The sequence below is a fragment of the Aphelocoma coerulescens genome, chromosome 30 (genome assembly GCF_041296385.1).
Source record: "Aphelocoma coerulescens isolate FSJ_1873_10779 chromosome 30, UR_Acoe_1.0, whole genome shotgun sequence".
NCBI lineage: Eukaryota > Metazoa > Chordata > Aves > Passeriformes > Corvidae > Aphelocoma > Aphelocoma coerulescens.
In genome coordinates this window covers 565572-581862 of record NC_091043.1, presented here as the reverse complement: position 1 = coordinate 581862, position 16291 = coordinate 565572, and the positions used below count along the sequence as shown (strand labels likewise).

The 16291-nt window shown below is 48.9% G+C and overlaps 1 protein-coding gene across 1 annotated transcript in view; it reads left to right on the top strand.

The window, feature by feature from the left end:
• Positions 1-16291, top strand: part of LOC138100133 (LIM homeobox transcription factor 1-alpha-like) — a 33040-nt gene that overhangs the window by 4678 nt on the left and 12071 nt on the right. The window contains exon 3 of the mRNA XM_068997857.1: positions 3527-3710. Within this exon, the coding sequence (XP_068853958.1) occupies positions 3527-3710 (184 nt within the window). The remainder of the gene's footprint in view (positions 1-3526; positions 3711-16291) is intronic.

The following is a 16291-nucleotide window of genomic DNA, read 5'->3' as shown; positions in this document are numbered from 1 at the left end:
ATCCCCCCCAAACTCCCCCATTATCCCCCAAACCCCCATTTTCACCCCCCTGACCCCCCTCTCTCCCCATTATCCCCCCCAAACTCCCCCATTTCCCCCCAAACTCCCCCATTATCCCCCCAAACTCCCCCATTATCCCCCCCAAACTCCCCCATTTCCCCCCAAACTCCCCCATTATCCCCCCAAACTCCCCCATTATCCCCCCCAAACTCCCCCATTTCCCCCCAAACTCCCCCATTATCCCCCCCAAACTCCCCCAAACCCCCAATTCCACCCCCCTGACCCCTCTCTCTCCCCATTTCCCCCCAATTATCCCCTCCAAACTCACCCATTATCCCCCCAAATCCCCATTTTCACCCCCTGACCCCTCTCTCTCCCCATTATCCCCCCCAAACTCCCCCAAACCCCAATTCCACCCCCCTGACCCCTCTCTCTCCCCATTATCCCCCCAAATTCCCCCATTATCCCCCCCAAACTCCCCCAAACCCCCATTTTCACCCCCCTGACCCCCCTCTCTCTCCCCATTTCCCCCCAATTATCCCCCCCAAACTCCCCCATTATCCCCCCCAAACTCCCCCATTATCCCCCCCAAACTCCCCCAAACCCCAATTCCACCCCCCTGACCCCCCTCTCTCTCTCTCCCCGTTTTCCCCCCAAACTCCCCCATTATCCCCCCAAACCCCAATTCCACCCCCCTGACCCCTCTCTCTCCCCATTTCCCCCCATTATCCCCCCCAAACTCCCCCAAACCCCCAATTCCACCCCCCGACCCCTCTCTCTCTCCCCATTTCCCCCCAAACTCCCCCATTTCCCCCCAAACTCCCCCATTTCCCCCCAAACTCCCCCAAACCCCAATTCCACCCCCCTGACCCCTCTCTCTCCCCGTTATCCCCCCCAAACTCCCCCAAACCCCCAATTCCACCCCCCTGACCCCTCTCTCTCCCCATTTTCCCCCAAATTCCCCCATTTCCCCCCAAACTTCCCCAAACCCCAATTCCACCCCCCTGACCCCTCTCTCTCCCCATTATCCCCCCCCAAATTCCCCCATTTCCCCCCAAACTCCCCCATTATCCCCCCCAAACTCCCCCATTTCCCCCCAAACTCCCCCAAACCCCCCTTTCCACCCCTCTGACCCCCCTCTCTCCCCATTACCCCCCCAAACCCCCAATTCCACCCCCCTGACCCCTCTCTCTCCCCATTATCCCCCCAAACTCCCCCATTTCCCCCCAAACTCCCCCAAACCCCCAATTCCACCCCCCTGACCCCTCTCTCTCCCCATTATCCCCCCCAAACTCCCCCATTATTCCCCCCAAACTCCCCCAAACCCCCAATTCCACCCCCCTGACCCCTCTCTCTCCCCGTTATCCCCCCCAAACTCCCCCATTATCCCCCCTAACCCCCCTTTCCACCCCCCTGACCCCCCTCTCTCTCCATTTCCCCCCAGTTATCCCCCCCAAACTCCCCCAAACCCCCCTTTCCACCCCTCTGACCCCCCTCTCTCCCCATTATCCCCCCAAATTCCCCCATTATCCCCCCCAAACTCCCCCATTTCCCCCCAAACTCCCCCATTACCCCCCCCCAAACCCCAATTCCACCCCCCTGACCCCTCTCTCTCCCCATTATCCCCCCAAACTCCCCCATTATCCCCCCCAAACCCCCAATTCCACCCCCCTGACCCCTCTCTCTCTCTCCCCGTTTTCCCCCCAAACTCCCCCATTATCCCCCCCAAACTCCCCCAAACCCCCAATTCCACCCCCCTGACCCCTCTCTCTCCCCATTATCCCCCCCAAACTCCCTCATTATCCCCCCCAAACTCCCTCATTATCCCCCCAAACTCCCCCATTTCCCCCCAAACTCCCCCATTTCCCCCCAAACTCCCCCGTTATCCCCCCCAAACTCCCCCAAACCCCCAATTCCACCCCCCTGACCCCCCTCTCTCCCCGTTATCCCCCCAAACTCCCCCAAACCCCAATTCCACCCCCCTGACCCCTCTCTCTCCCCATTATCCCCCCCAAACTCCCCCATTTCCCCCCAAACTCCCCCATTACCCCCCTCAAACCCCAATTCCACCCCCCTGACCCCTCTCTCTCCCCGTTTTCCCCCCCCCAAACTCCCCCGTTATCCCCCCAAACCCCAATTCCACCCCCCTGACCCCTCTCTCTCCCCATTATCCCCCCCAAACTCCCCCAAACCCCCAATTCCACCCCCCTGACCCCTCTCTCTCCCCATTTCCCCCCATTATCCCCCCCAAACTCCCCCAAACCCCAATTCCACCCCCCTGACCCCCCTCTCTCTCTCTCCCCGTTTTCCCCCCAAACTCCCCCATTATCCCCCCAAACCCCAATTCCACCCCCCTGACCCCTCTCTCTCCCCGTTATCCCCCCCAAACTCCCCCAAACCCCCAATTCCACCCCCCTGACCCCTCTCTCTCCCCGTTATCCCCCCCAAACCCCAATTCCACCCCCCTGACCCCCCTCTCTCCCCATTATCCCCCCAAATTCCCCCATTACCCCCCCCAAACCCCAATTCCACCCCCCTGACCCCTCTCTCTCCCCATTATCCCCCCAAACTCCCCCATTATCCCCCCCAAACTCCCCCAAACCCCAATTTCACCCCCCTGACCCCTCTCTCTCCCCGTTATCCCCCCCAAACTCCCCCAAACCCCAATTCCACCCCCCTGACCCCTCTCTCTCCCCATTATCCCCCCCAAACTCCCCCAAACCCCAATTCCACCCCCCTGACCCCTCTCTCTCCCCATTATCCCCCCCAAACTCCCCCATTTCCCCCCAAACTCCCCCATTATCCCCTCCAATTTCCCCCATTTCCCCCCAAACCCCCAATTCCACCCCCCTGACCCCCCTCTCTCCCCGTTATCCCCCCAAACTCCCCCAAACCCCCAATTCCACCCCCCTGACCCCCCTCTCTCCCCGTTATCCCCCCAAACTCCCCCAAACCCCCAATTCCACCCCCCTGACCCCTCTCTCTCTCTCCCCATTATCCCCCCCAAACTCCCCCAAACCCCAATTCCACCCCCCTGACCCCTCTCTCTCCCCATTATCCCCCCCAAACTCCCCCAAACCCCAATTCCACCCCTCTGACCCCTCTCTCTCCCCATTATCCCCCCAAATTCCCCCATTATCCCCCCCAAACTCCCCCAAACCCCAATCCCACCTCCCTGACCCCTCTCTCTCCCCATTATCCCCCCCAAACTCTCCCAAACCCCCAATTCCACCCCCCTGACCCCTCTCTCTCCCCGTTATCCCCCCCAAACCCCAATTCCACCCCCCTGACCCCTCTCTCTCCCCATTTCCCCCCATTATCCCCCCCAAACCCCCCCAAACCCCCAATTCCACCCCCCTGACCCCTCTCTCTCCCCGTTATCCCCCCCAAACCCCAATTCCACCCCCCTGACCCCCCTCTCTCTCTCTCCCCGTTTTCCCCCCAAACTCCCCCGTTATCCCCCCCAAACCCCCAATTCCACCCCCCTGACCCCTCTCTCTCTCTCTCTCCGTTTCCCCCCGTGCAGCGCCGGTGCCGGGCCGGGCTCTGTGCTCCGGCTGCCGCCGCCCGATCCGCGAGCGCTTCGTGCTGCGCGCCGACGGCGCCTGGTGGCACGAGCGCTGCCTGCGCTGCTGCGCCTGCGCCGCGCCGCTCTCGGGGAGCTGCTTCGCCCGCGGCCGCCGCCTCTACTGCCGCCCCGACTACGACAGGTCCCACCCTTTTCCCCGGATTTCCCACTCTTTTCCTGGGGTTTTCCCCCATTTTCCTGGGATTTCCCACTCTTTTCCCCCCCTTTTCCCCGGATTTCCCACCCTTTTCCCGGGATTTCCCACTCTTTTCCCCAGATTTCCCCCCGTTTTCCTGGGATTTCCCACTCTTTTCCCCAGATTTCCCCCCGTTTTCCTGGGATTTCCCACTCTTTTCCCAGGATTTCCCCCCGTTTTCCTGGGATTTCCCATTCTTTTCCCCAGATTTTCCCCCATTTTCCTGGGATTTCCCACCCTTTTCCTGGGATTTCCCACTCTTTTCCCAGGATTTCCCACTCTTTTCCCCCCCTCTTCCCCGGATTTCCCCCCCTTTTCCCCAGATCTCCCATCCTTTCCCACTCTTTCCCTGGCTTTTCCCACCCTTTTCCTGGGGTTTCCCACTCTTTCCCACCCTTTTCCCGGGATTTCCCCCCCCTTTTCCCGGCATTTCCCATCCCTTCCCCCCCTTTTCCCGGGCTTTCCCCCCTTTCCCGACGGCGCCTGGTGGCACGAGCGCTGCCTGCGCTGCTGCGCCTGCGCCGCGCCGCTCTCGGGGAGCTGCTTCGCCCGCGGCCGCCGTCTCTACTGCCGCCCCGACTACGACAGGTCCCACCCTTTTCCCCGGATTTCCCACCCTTTCCCACCCTTTTCCCCAGATTTCCCCCCGTTTCCCATTCTTTTCCTGGGATTTTCCATTGTTTTCCCCGGATTTCCCACCCTTTTCCCCGGATTTCCCACCCTTTTCCCAGGATTTCCCAACCTTCTCCCATCCTTTCCTACCCTTTTCCCAAATTTCCCCCCATTTTCCCCAGATTTCCCATCCTTTCCCCCCCTTTTCCCCGGATTTCCCACCCTTTTCCCCAGATTTCCCATCCTTTTCCTGGGATTTTCCATTCTTTTCCTGGGATTTCCTCCCATTTTCCCTGGATTTCCCACTCTTTTCCAGAATTACCCACCTTTTTCCTGGGATTTCCCCCCGTTTTCTTGGGATTTCCCATCCTTTTCCCTGGATTTCCCATCCTTTTCCTGGGATTGTCCATCCTTTTCCTGGGATTTCCCATCCTTTCCCACTCTTTTCCCAGGATTTCCCACTCTTTTCCCCCCCTCTTCCCCGGATTTCCCCCCCTTTTCCCCAGATCTCCCATCCTTTCCCACTCTTTCCCTGGCTTTTCCCACCCTTTTCCTGGGGTTTCCCACTCTTTCCCCCCCTCTTCCCCAGATTTCCCCCCCCATTTCCCAGGATTTCCCATCCCTTCCCCCCCTTTTCCCGGGCTTTCCCCCCTTTCCCGACGGCGCCTGGTGGCACGAGCGCTGCCTGCGCTGCTTCGCCCGCGGCCGCCGCCTCTACTGCCGCCCCGACTACGACAGCTCCCACCCTCTGCCTGGGGTTTTCCACCCTTTTCCTGGGGTTTTCCATCCTTTTCCTGGGATTTTCCCCCGTTTTCCTGGGGTTTCCCATCCTTTTTCCCGGATTTCCCACTCTTTTCCTGGGGTTTTCCATCCTTTTCCTGGGATTTCCCACTCTTTTCCCCCCCCTTTTCCCCGAATTTCCCCCCATTTCCCCAGATTTCCCATCCTTTCCCACCCTTTTCCCCAGATTTCCCACCCTTTTCCCCAGATTTCCCATCATTTTCCTGGGGTTTCCCACTCTTTTCCTGGGATTTTCCACCCTTTTCCCCAGATTTCCCATCATTTTCCTGGGATTTCCCACTCTTTCCCCCCCCCTTTTCCCCGAATTTCCCCCCATTTCCCCAGATTTCCCATCCTTTCCCACCCTTTTCCCCAGATTTCCCATCATTTTCCTGGGATTTCCCACTCTTTTCCTGGGATTTCCCCCCCATTTCCTGGGATTTCCCATCCTTTCCCACCCTTTTCCCAGGATTTCCCACTCTTCTCCCATCCTTTCCTACCCTTTTCCCAGATTTCCCCCCATTTTCCCCAGATTTCCCATCCTTTCCCACCCTTTTCCCCAGATTTCCCCCCCTTTTCCCCAGATTTCCCACCCTTTTCCCAGGATTTCCCACTCTTCTCCCATCCTTTCCTACCCTTTTCCCAGATTTCCCCCCATTTTCCCCAGATTTCCCATCCTTTCCCACCCTTTTCCCAGGATTTCCCCCGTTTTCCTGGGATTTTCCCACTCTTTTCCTGGGATTTCCCATCCTTTTCCCCAGATTTCCCACCCTTTTCCTGGGGTTTTCCCCCATTTTCCTGGGATTTTCCACCTTTTTCCCCCACTTTTCCCCGGATTTCCCACCCTTTCCCCTGGATTTCCCATCCTTTCCCACCCTTTTCCCCAGATTTCCCATCATTTTCCTGGGGTTTCCCACTCTTTTCCTGGGATTTTCCACCCTTTTCCCCAGATTTCCCACCCTTTTCCCATCCTTTCCTACCCTTTTCCTGAATTTCCTCCCATTTTCCCAAGATTTCCCCCCATTTTCCCCAGATTTCCCATCCTTTCCCACCCGTTTTCCTGGGATTTCCCACCTTTTTCCCCAGATTTCCCCCCATTTTCCTGGGGTTTCCCACTCTTTTCCTGGGATTTTCCACTCTTTTCCCAGGATTTCCCACTCTTTTCCCCCCCTCTTCCCCAGATTTCCCACCCTTTTCCCAAGATTTCCCACTCTTTTCCTATCCTTTCCCACCCGTTTTCCTGGGGTTTCCCACCCTTTTCCTGGGATTTTCCACCCTTTTCCTGGGATTTCCCCCCCTTTTCCCAAGATTTTCCACCCTTTTCCTATCCTTTCCCACCCTTTTTCCAGAATTTCCCCTCCTTTTCCCAGTATTTCCCACCCTTTTCCCAACCTATTGCCCCATTTTCCAAGGTTTTCCCCCAGTTTTTCCTGATTTTCCCAGTTTTTTTCCAAGGTTTCCTGTTTCCCCCCATTTTCCAAGGTTTTCCCCGCAATTTCCAAGGTTTCCCCCATTTTCCAAAGCTTTTCCCCCATTTTTCCACAATTCTCCCTTTTTTTCCCCCTGATTTTCCCAAATTTCCAAGGTTTTTCCCCATTTTCCGAAGGTTTCCCCTCCGTTTTCCGTGATGTTTCCCAGTTTTCCCCCTGATTTTCCCAATTTTTTCCCCGATTTTCCCTTTTTTCCCTGATTTTCCCCTTTTCCCCCGTTTTCTGAGGGTTTTTTCCCTGATTTCCAAGGTTTCCCTCCAGTTTTCCCACAAAACCCCCCCAAATCCCAGGATTTTTCCCCATGGAATCCTCTGGATGTCGCTCCTCAATCCCAGGTTTTTTATGGAATTCTCTGGATCCTTTTCCCATAAAACCCCAAATCCCAGGATTTTTCCCCCATGGAATCCTCTGGCTCCTCAATCCCAGGTTTTTAATGGAATTCTCTGGATCCTTTTCCCATTAAATCCCCCCAAACCCAAAGGTTTTTTATGGAATTCTCTGGATCCTTTTCCCACAAACCCCTCCCAAATCTCAGGGGTTTTTTCCCAAGGAATTCTCTGGATGTCGCTCCTCAATCCCACCTTTTTTATGGAATTCTCTGGACCCTTTTCCCATAAAACCCCAAATCCAAAGGGAGACTTTTTTATGGAATTCTCTGGGTCCTTTTTCCATTAAATCCCCCAAATCCCAGGATTTTTTCCCATGGAATCCTCTGGATATCACTCCTCAATCCCAGGTTTTTTATGGAATTCTCTGGATCCTTTTCCCACAAAACCCCCCAAATCTCAGGGTTTTTTTCCCAAGGAATTCTCTGGATGTCGCTCCTCAATCCCGGCTTTCCCATGGAATTCTCTGGATACTTTTCCCATTAAATCCCCAAATCCCGGGATTTTTTCCCCAAGGAGCCCCCTGGCTCCTCAATCCCAGGTTTTTTATGGAATCCTCTGGACCCTTTTCTCATAAAACCCCCCAAATCCCAGGATTTTTCCCCAAGGAGCCCTCTGGCTCCTCAATCCCACCTTTTTTATGGAATTCTCTGGATCCTTTTCCCATTAAATCCCCAAATCCCAGGATTTTTCCCCAAGGAGCCCCCTGGCTCCTCAATCCAAGGTTTTTTATGGAATTCTCTGGATCCTTTTCCCACAAAACCCCCCAAATCCCAGGATTTTTCCCCAAGGAGCCCCCTGGCTCCTCAATCCCGGCTTTCCCATGGAATTCTCTGGATCCTTTTCCCACAAAACCCCCCAAATCCCAGGATTTTTCCCCAAGGAGCCCCCTGGCTCCTCAATCCCAGGTTTTTTATGGAATTCCCTGGACCCTTTTCCCACAAAACCCCCCAAATCCCAGGATTTTTCCCCAAGGAGCCCCCTGGCTCATCAATCCCGGCTTTCCCGTGGAATTCTCTGGATCCTTTTCCCATAAATCCCCAAATCCAGGGATTTTTTCCCCAAGGAGCCCCTTGGCTCCTCAATCCCGGCTTTCCCGTGGAATTCTCTGGATCCTTTTCCCATAAATCCCCAAATCCCAGGATTTTCCCCAAGGAGCCCCCTGGCTCCTCAATCCCGGCTTTCCCATGGAATTCCCCCTGCCCGGGGCCCTTTGCCGGCCCCGCTGCCCCTTCCAGAGGCACCTGCAGGGATCCTCCCCTCGGAATCCCTTTGAAGTCGGATTTGTGGGAATTGGGGAGGGATCCGAGCCCTTGGAGCCGTTCCCGGTTCTGCTCCTGCTCCTCCTCCTCCTCCTCCTCCTCCTCGGGATTTTTTCGGGATGAACTCGGCTCGAACTTCGCTTCCAGCTTTTGCTTTTCCTGCCTTTTCTCCCGGTTTTCCCTGAATTCCCCCAGTTTTCCCCCAAATTCTCCCAGTTTTCCCTGAATTTCCCCATTTTTCCCCAAATTTTCCCATTTTTCCCTGAATTCTCCCATTTTTCCCTGAATTTCCCCATTTCCCCCCAAATTCTCCCACTTTCCCTCCAAATTCTCCCATTTTTCCCTGAATTTCCCCATTTTCCCCCAAATTTTCCCGTTTTTCCCCAAATTCTCCCATTTTGCCCCCAAATTCTCCCATTTTTCCCTGAATTTCCCCACTTTTCCCCCAAATTCTCCTATTTTTCCCCAAATTTTCCCCATTTTTCCCACTTTCCCCCACTTTTCCCAATTTTTCCCCACTTTTCCTGCTTTTTTCCCCATTTTTCCCCATTTTCCCCCCACTTTTCCCACTTTTTTCCCCATTCTTCCCAATTTTTCCCCACTTTTCCCATTTCCCCCCACTTTTCCCAGCGCCCCACCCCCCTCAGGGACCACCCAGACCCGAAATTCCCATAAAAAAACCGGGAACAAGGAGCGGAATTCGCCCCCCGGGGGGTGAAAAATCCGGGATTCTCCCATTCCTGGGCGGCTCCGGAGCGGATCCGGGACTTTTCCCGCCCGGAAAAATTTCGGGAACGGGGCCCAGGCCTGGTTAATCTTTAATTCCGTGGGGGAGGAGGGAATTCCTGGGAGCCCGAGCGAATTCCAGAGGCAAAAGTCCGGAAAAAGTCGGGATCTGCCCCGGAATCCGAGGGATTCGGGCCTGGGGGGGGGTTTTATTCCCGGGTTTTTTTTGGGGGGGGGTTTGGGATTTTCGGGATCGGGATTTTCCTTCCCCGCTCCGGGAGCTTCTGGGGAATTTGGGAATTCGGATCCCGAGGGGTGAGGGAAGGGAAAAACGGGGCTGGATCCGGGAAATTTGGGAATTCAGGGAATTTTTGGGGTGAGGGAAGGGAAAATGGGGCTGGAGGTGGGAAATTTGGGAATTCAGGGAATTTTTGGGGTGAGAAAAGGGAAAATGGGGCTGGATTTGGGAATTCAGGGAATTTTTGGGGTGAGGGAAGGGAAAATGGGGCTGGAGGTGGGAAATTTGGGAATTCAGGGAATTTTTGGGGTGAGGGAAGGGAAAATGGGGCTGGGGGTGGGAAATAAATGGGGCTTGGATTCGGGAAATTCGGGAAATTTGGGAATTTTTGGGGTGAGGAGCAGGGAGAATGGGGCTGGATTTGGGAATTCAGGGGATTTTTGGGATGAGGAAAGGGAAAACAGGGCTGGGGGTGGATTTAGCTCAGGAAATTCGGGAAATTTGGGAATTTTTGGGGTGAGGAACAGGGAAAATGGGGCTGGGGGTGGATTCAGCTCAGGAAATTCGGGAATTCAGGGAAAACCGGAGCCCGTTCCGGGAGGAAATTCGGGATTTCGGTTGGATCCGGCCTCGTTTTAGCGGGATTGGGAATTCCAGGGCTCCGGGACCGGGAATTCCAGCCCTGTTTTGGGAATCCCCATCCCATTCCCACTTTTCCCCCACCCCAACTCCCGGATTCCTGACCCGTCCCCCTTTCCCGGCTCCCGGAGCCCCTGGAATGCCCAATCCCAGTAAATCCCAGTAAATCCCAGTAAATCCCAATAAATCCCAATAAACCCCAATAAATCCCAATAAATCCCAATAAACCCCAATAAATCCCAATAAATCCCCCAATCCCATTAAATCCCATCCATTCCCGGAGCCCTTCCTGGCAAATTAAGCTCCGGAAATGAAGGCAATATGCAAATGAGGCTGATTAGGGACCATCCCCGGCTCCTTTTCCCGCCGGGAATTCCTCGCCCGGATCCGTTACCGGGAATTTTTTCCGTCCATGTTTTCCCATTCCCGGCTGCTTTTCCTCTTCTTTCCCGAGGTTTTTTCCTGGTTTTTTCTTCCCCTGGTTTTTCCCTCATTTTTCCCCAATTTTTTCCCTATTTTCCACCTTTTTCCCCCTATTTTCCCCCCTATTTTTTCCCTAATTTTTCCCCAATTTTCCCCCAATTTTTCCCTCTTTTCCCCTTTTTTCCCTACTTTTTTCCCTAATTTTTCCCCATTTTTTCCCTATTTTTTCCCCATTTTCCCCTGATTTTTTCCCTTTCTCCCCCCATTTTCCCCCCTGATTTTTCCCCTTTTTTCCCTACATTTTTCCCCATTTCCCCCCATTTTTTCCCCATTTTCCCCTGAATTTTCCCCTGATTTTTCCCCACATTTCCCCCCTATTTTCCCCTGATATTCCCATTTTTTCCCTATTTTTCCCTCCCATTTTTTCCCTAATTTTTTCCCTATTTTCCCCCCTATTTTTCCCCATTTTCCCCTTATTTTTTCCCTTTTTCCCCCATTCCCCCCCCATTTTTTCCCTATTTTTAGCCCCTACTTTTCCCTGTATTTTTCCCCATTTCCCCCTCTATTTTTTCCTATATTTTTCCTCATTTCTCCCGATTTTTCCCTGGATTTTCCCCAATTTTTCCCTATTTTCTCCCTGATTTTTCCCTGTATTTTTCCCGATTTTTCCCTGTATTTTCCCCTATTTTTTCCCATTTTTTCCCTATTTCCCCCCAATTTTTCCCTGGATTTTCCCTGGATTTTTCCCTATTTTTTCCCTATTTTCTCCCTGATTTTTCCCTGTATTTTTCCCGATTTTTCCCTGGATTTTTCCCTCTTTTTCCCTATTTCCCCCCAATTTTTCCCTGGATTTCCCTGATTTTTCCCTGGATTTTTCCCATTTTTTCCCTGGATTTTTCCCAATTTTTCCCTGGATTTCCCTGGATTTTTCCCTGGATTTTTCCCATTTTTTCCCTATTTTCTCCCTGATTTTTCCCTGTATTTTCCTCGATTTTCCCCTGGATTTTTCCCATTTTTTCCCTGGATTTTCCCTGGATTTTCCCTGGATTTTTCCCGCTTTTCCTCGGCAGCGTTTCCCCGATTTCGGAGCTCCCGAGGGAAAATCGGATCCAGTTCCGGAGGAGGGGGAGGGGAACCGGGAGCCCCAGAGCCGGAATCAGCGTCGTTAATTATCATTATTAGTGCTATTAATTAGCGTTATTCATCGTTATTTTATTTTATTAGAAATAATTGTGAAATTTTATTTAATTAGCAGTTATTATTAGTATTTATTTTATTTTATTAGCAGTTATTATTAGCCTTTATTTTATTTTATTAACATCTATTATTAGTTTTTATTTAATTTTATTAATAATAATTATTAATTCTATTATTTCATGTAATTGTTTTATTTTATTCTTTAATATTTTATTCTTTAATATTTTATTTTATTTTTTATTATTTTATTTTTTATTTGTTTATTTTTTATTATTTTATTTTTTATTATTATATTTTTTATTATATTATTTTATTTTTATTATTGTTGTTGTTATTATTTTATTTTTTATTATTATATTTTAATTTTTATTATTTTCTTTTATTTTTTAATTTTCATTTTTATTTTCTAAATGTGTTTTTATTATTTTATCGTTTCTATTATTTCTATTATTAATAATAATCATCAGCATCACTATTAAATACTATTATTATTAAATACTATTGATCATTATTAAATATAATCAACCTTTCCATCAGCGTTTATTATTAATAACTATTATTTTTATTGTTATTTATTATTATTGTTTTTATTATTATTATAGCCTATGCTTCCGTTATTATTAAACCCATCATTAATAATAATAATAATAATAACAATAATAAAAATTAAAAATAAATAAATAATAATAATCAGCTCTAATTCTTACTGTGGGTTTTATCATCAATAAAAATAATAATTATTATTGCCAATAAATAATTGTATTCTAAACGCAGCTGATCAATAATAACATTAATAATTACGTGGAATTATTAATAAATATTTAAAGGATTATTCTTAGATATTTTTATTAATTAATCAGCGCTGTTATTAATGACAACAATAATTAATAATGAAAAACGGTAATCGTTGATGCTTTTATTATTAGTAGTAATGAACATTCGCATTTTAATATTAATAATATTAATAAATCATAAATAATCAATAATAATAATTAACTCTCGTTTTTTAAAGCGGCTTTAATAATGATTATCGCCCCCAATTAACAACAATTAAAGGAATGAAATCATAATAGCAAATAATAACTAATAAGTAATAAATAATAATTAATGGAATAAGAATGAAAAATGATTTAATTCGTTGTAATCGCTTTATTAATGATAATAATAAAAATGTGGCCTAAATAGTTTTATTAATTTGAGTAATTGCGTTGATAATAGAAGCAATAATAGCGATATGAATATTAATATTAATATTAATATTAAAATTAAACGGTTTGAGGGATTGTAATAATTCCCAGCCTTCCAATCATTGGCAAAATTAATTTCAATGATTTAAAAATCATTCTAATAACCCTAATAGCCCTAATAATTTTAATAATTTTAATAATTTTAATAATTTTAGTAATTTTAATAATTTTAATAGTTGGAAGTTTCATCCATTTCCCCTTTTTATTCCCATTTTTTCCCCATTTTATTCCCAATTTTCCCCCTTTCCCCCCCCTCCCCTCTCCTCTCTCCCGGGTTTTTTCCCCAATTTCCCCCCTTTTATTCCCAATTTTTCCCTTTTATTTTCCCCCCTTTTATTCCCATTTCTCCCCGTTTTTTCTCCTTTCATTCCCATTTATTCCCCTTTTATTCCCCTTTTATTCCCATTTTTTCCCATTTTATTCCCATTTATTCACTTTTATTCCCCTTTTATTCCCATTTTTCCCCCTTTCCCCCCTTTTATTCCATTTATTCCCATTTTTATTCCCATTTCCCCCCTTTTATTCCTATTTTTTCTCCTTTTATTCCTATTTTTCCCCATTTATTCCCCTTTTATTCCCTTTTTTCTCCTTTTATTCCCATTCCCCATTTTATTGCGATTTTTTCTCCTTTCATTCCCATTTTTTCTCCTTTTATTCCCATTTTATTCCCCTTTCATTCCCATTTCCCCCCTTTTATTCCTTTTTATTCCCATTTATTTCCCATTTTCCCCCTTTTATTCCCATTTCTTCCCCTTTTATCCCCATTTTTTCTCCTTTCATTCCCATTTCCCCCCCTTTTATTCCCCTTTTATTCCCATTTCCCCCTTTTATTCCCATTTCTTCCCATTTTATTCCCATTTATTCCCCTTTCGTTCCTATTTCCCCCTTTTATTCTCATTGCCCACCCTTTTATTCCCATTTATTTCCCATTTTCCCCCTTTTTCCCCTTTTATTCCCATTTTCCCCCCTTTTATTCCCATTTTTCCCCATTTTTTCCCCATTTTTCCCATTTTTCCCCTTTTATTCTCTTTTATTCCCATTTTCCTCCTTTTCCCCCTTTTATTCCCATTTATTTCCCATTTTCCCCCTTTTATTCCCATTTTTCCCCTTTTATTCCCATTTTTCCCCATTTATTTCCCATTTTTTCCCCTTTTATTCCCATTTTTCCCCATTTATTCCCATTTATTTCCCATTTTTTCCCCTTTTATTCCCATTTTTCCCCATTTATTCCCATTTCCCCCCTCCCCCACCCCTCTCCCCCTCTCCCCTCCCCCCCATTCCGGAATTTAATTAAAACCCCTCTGGTGAATGTTAATGAGCTCCTTCATTACCTCCCCCTCCCCCCCCCGCTCTTCCCCCTCCTTTTTTTCCCGCTTTTCCCTTCCCCTCCCCCACTCCCGAATGGGTGAAAAAAGCCGGAAATTGGCAAAAGCGGCGCCCGGAAATTGCGGCGGGATAAGATCGGGATGGGCGGGGGCGGCGGCGGCGATTCCTGCCTGGAATTTTAATGGCGAAAGCTCGGGAAGCAGCCCCAAATCCGCTTTTTCCCGCTTTTCCCGGCTTTTTTTCCTGCTTTTCTCGGCTTTTTCCCGCTTTTCCCCAGCTTTTCCCCAGCTTTTTCCCAGCTTTTTCCCAGTTTCTCCCGGCTTTTCCCCGTTTTTCCCTGCTTTTTTTCCCGCTTTTTCCCAGTTTTTCCCGTTTTTCCCGGCCTTTTCCCGGTTTTTCCCAGCTTTTTCCCACTTTTTTCCCAGTTTTCCCGCCTTTTTTTCCCGCTTTTCCCAGCCTTTTCCGCCTTCCAATGGCAAAAAAAACCCCAAATCCCAGAGGAAAATCCCCAAAAAACCCCAAATCCCGGAGGGAAATCCCAAAAACCCAAATCCCAAAGGAAGATCCCAAAAAAATCCCAAATCCCGGAGGAAAATCCCAAAAAAACCCTGAATCCCAGAGGAAAATCCCCCCAAAAAACCCGAATCCCGGAGGGAAATCCCCAAAAAAACCCAAATCCCGGAGGGAAATCCCCAAAAACCCAAATCCCGGAGGGAAATCCCAAAAAAAAACCCAAATCCCGGAGGAAAACGAGGCCAAAAATCCCCAAAAGCCCCAAATTTCCAGGAAAACCACCCCAGAAATTCCCAAATTTGGGGAGATCCCTAAAATCCGAAGGGCTGGGAATGGGAACCTCTGGAAAATTGGATTCGAGAGGGCTGGGAATGATCCCAAATCCCTCTTTTCCCAATTTTTCACCCTAAAATCCCTAAAAATCCCCAATTTTCGGAGGAAAACCACCCCGAAAATTCCCAAATTTGGGAGGAGATCCCTAAAATCCGCGGGGCTGGGAATGGAACCTTTGGAAAATCCGAGGGGAACGATCCCAAATCCCTCTTTTCTCGAGTTTTTGTCCCTAAATCCCCAATTTTTGGAGGAAGACCACCCCAAAAATTCCCAAATTTGGGGGGAGATCCCTAAAATCCGCGGGGCTGGGAATGGAACCTTTGGAAAACCCAATTCCAGAGGGCTGGGAATGATCCCAAATCCCTCTTTTTCCCAATTTTTTGTCCCTAAATCCCCAATTTTCGGAGGAAAACCACCCCAGAAATCCCCAAATTTGGGGGAGATCCCTAAAATCCGAAGGGATGGGAGCGGGAACCTCCAGAAAATCCGCGGGGAACGATCCCAAATCCCTCTTTTTCCCAATTTTTCACCCTAAAATCCCTAAAAATCCCCAATTTTCGGAGGAAGACCACCCCGAAAATTCCCAAATTTGGGGGGAGATCCCTAAAATCCGCGGGGCTGGGAATGGACCCTTTGGAAAATCCGAGGGGCTCCCCTCCCCCCCCTTCCCCCCCGCCCCTCCCCCCCTCCCGCGGGAGCCGATCCCGGAGGATCCGAGGAGCTCCGAGATTGAATTTCCTTTATTAAAATTCCCACAATTCCGAGCTCCGGCCCCGCGGGAAAAGCGCCAAAAAAAAAAAAAAAAGGGAAAAACCTGGAATTTTTTATCGGGATTTTTGGGGGGGGTTTGGGGGTTTTTTTGGGTTTTTTTTGAGGGTTTTTTTTGGGTTTTTTGTTTGTTTTTTTGGGTTTTTTTGGGTTTTTTTTTTTTGCTTTTTTTGGGGGGTTTTGGGGGGGTGTTTTGGGGGGTTTTTGGGTTTTTTTTGGAGGTTTTTTGGGGTTTTTTTGCGGGGGGGTTTTGGGGTTTTTTTGGGGGTTTTTTGAGGTTTTTTTTTGTTTTGGGGGGATTTTTTGGGGGTTTTCTGGGAGTTTTTTTTGGTTTTTTGGGAGGGTTTGGGTTTTTGGGGGGGGTTTTTTGGGCTTTTTTGAGGGGTTTTTGGGTTTTTTGGGTTTTTTTGGGGGGGATTTTTGTTTTTTTGGGGGGGGGAGGGGTTTTGGTTTTTTTGGGGGGGTTTTGGGGGTTTTCTTGGGGGGTTTTTTGGGGTTTTCTTGGGTTTTTTGGGGGGGTTTTGGGGTTTTTTTGGGGGGGTTTTTTTGGCTTTTTTGGGGTTTCCTGGGGGGGGGGTTGTTTTTTG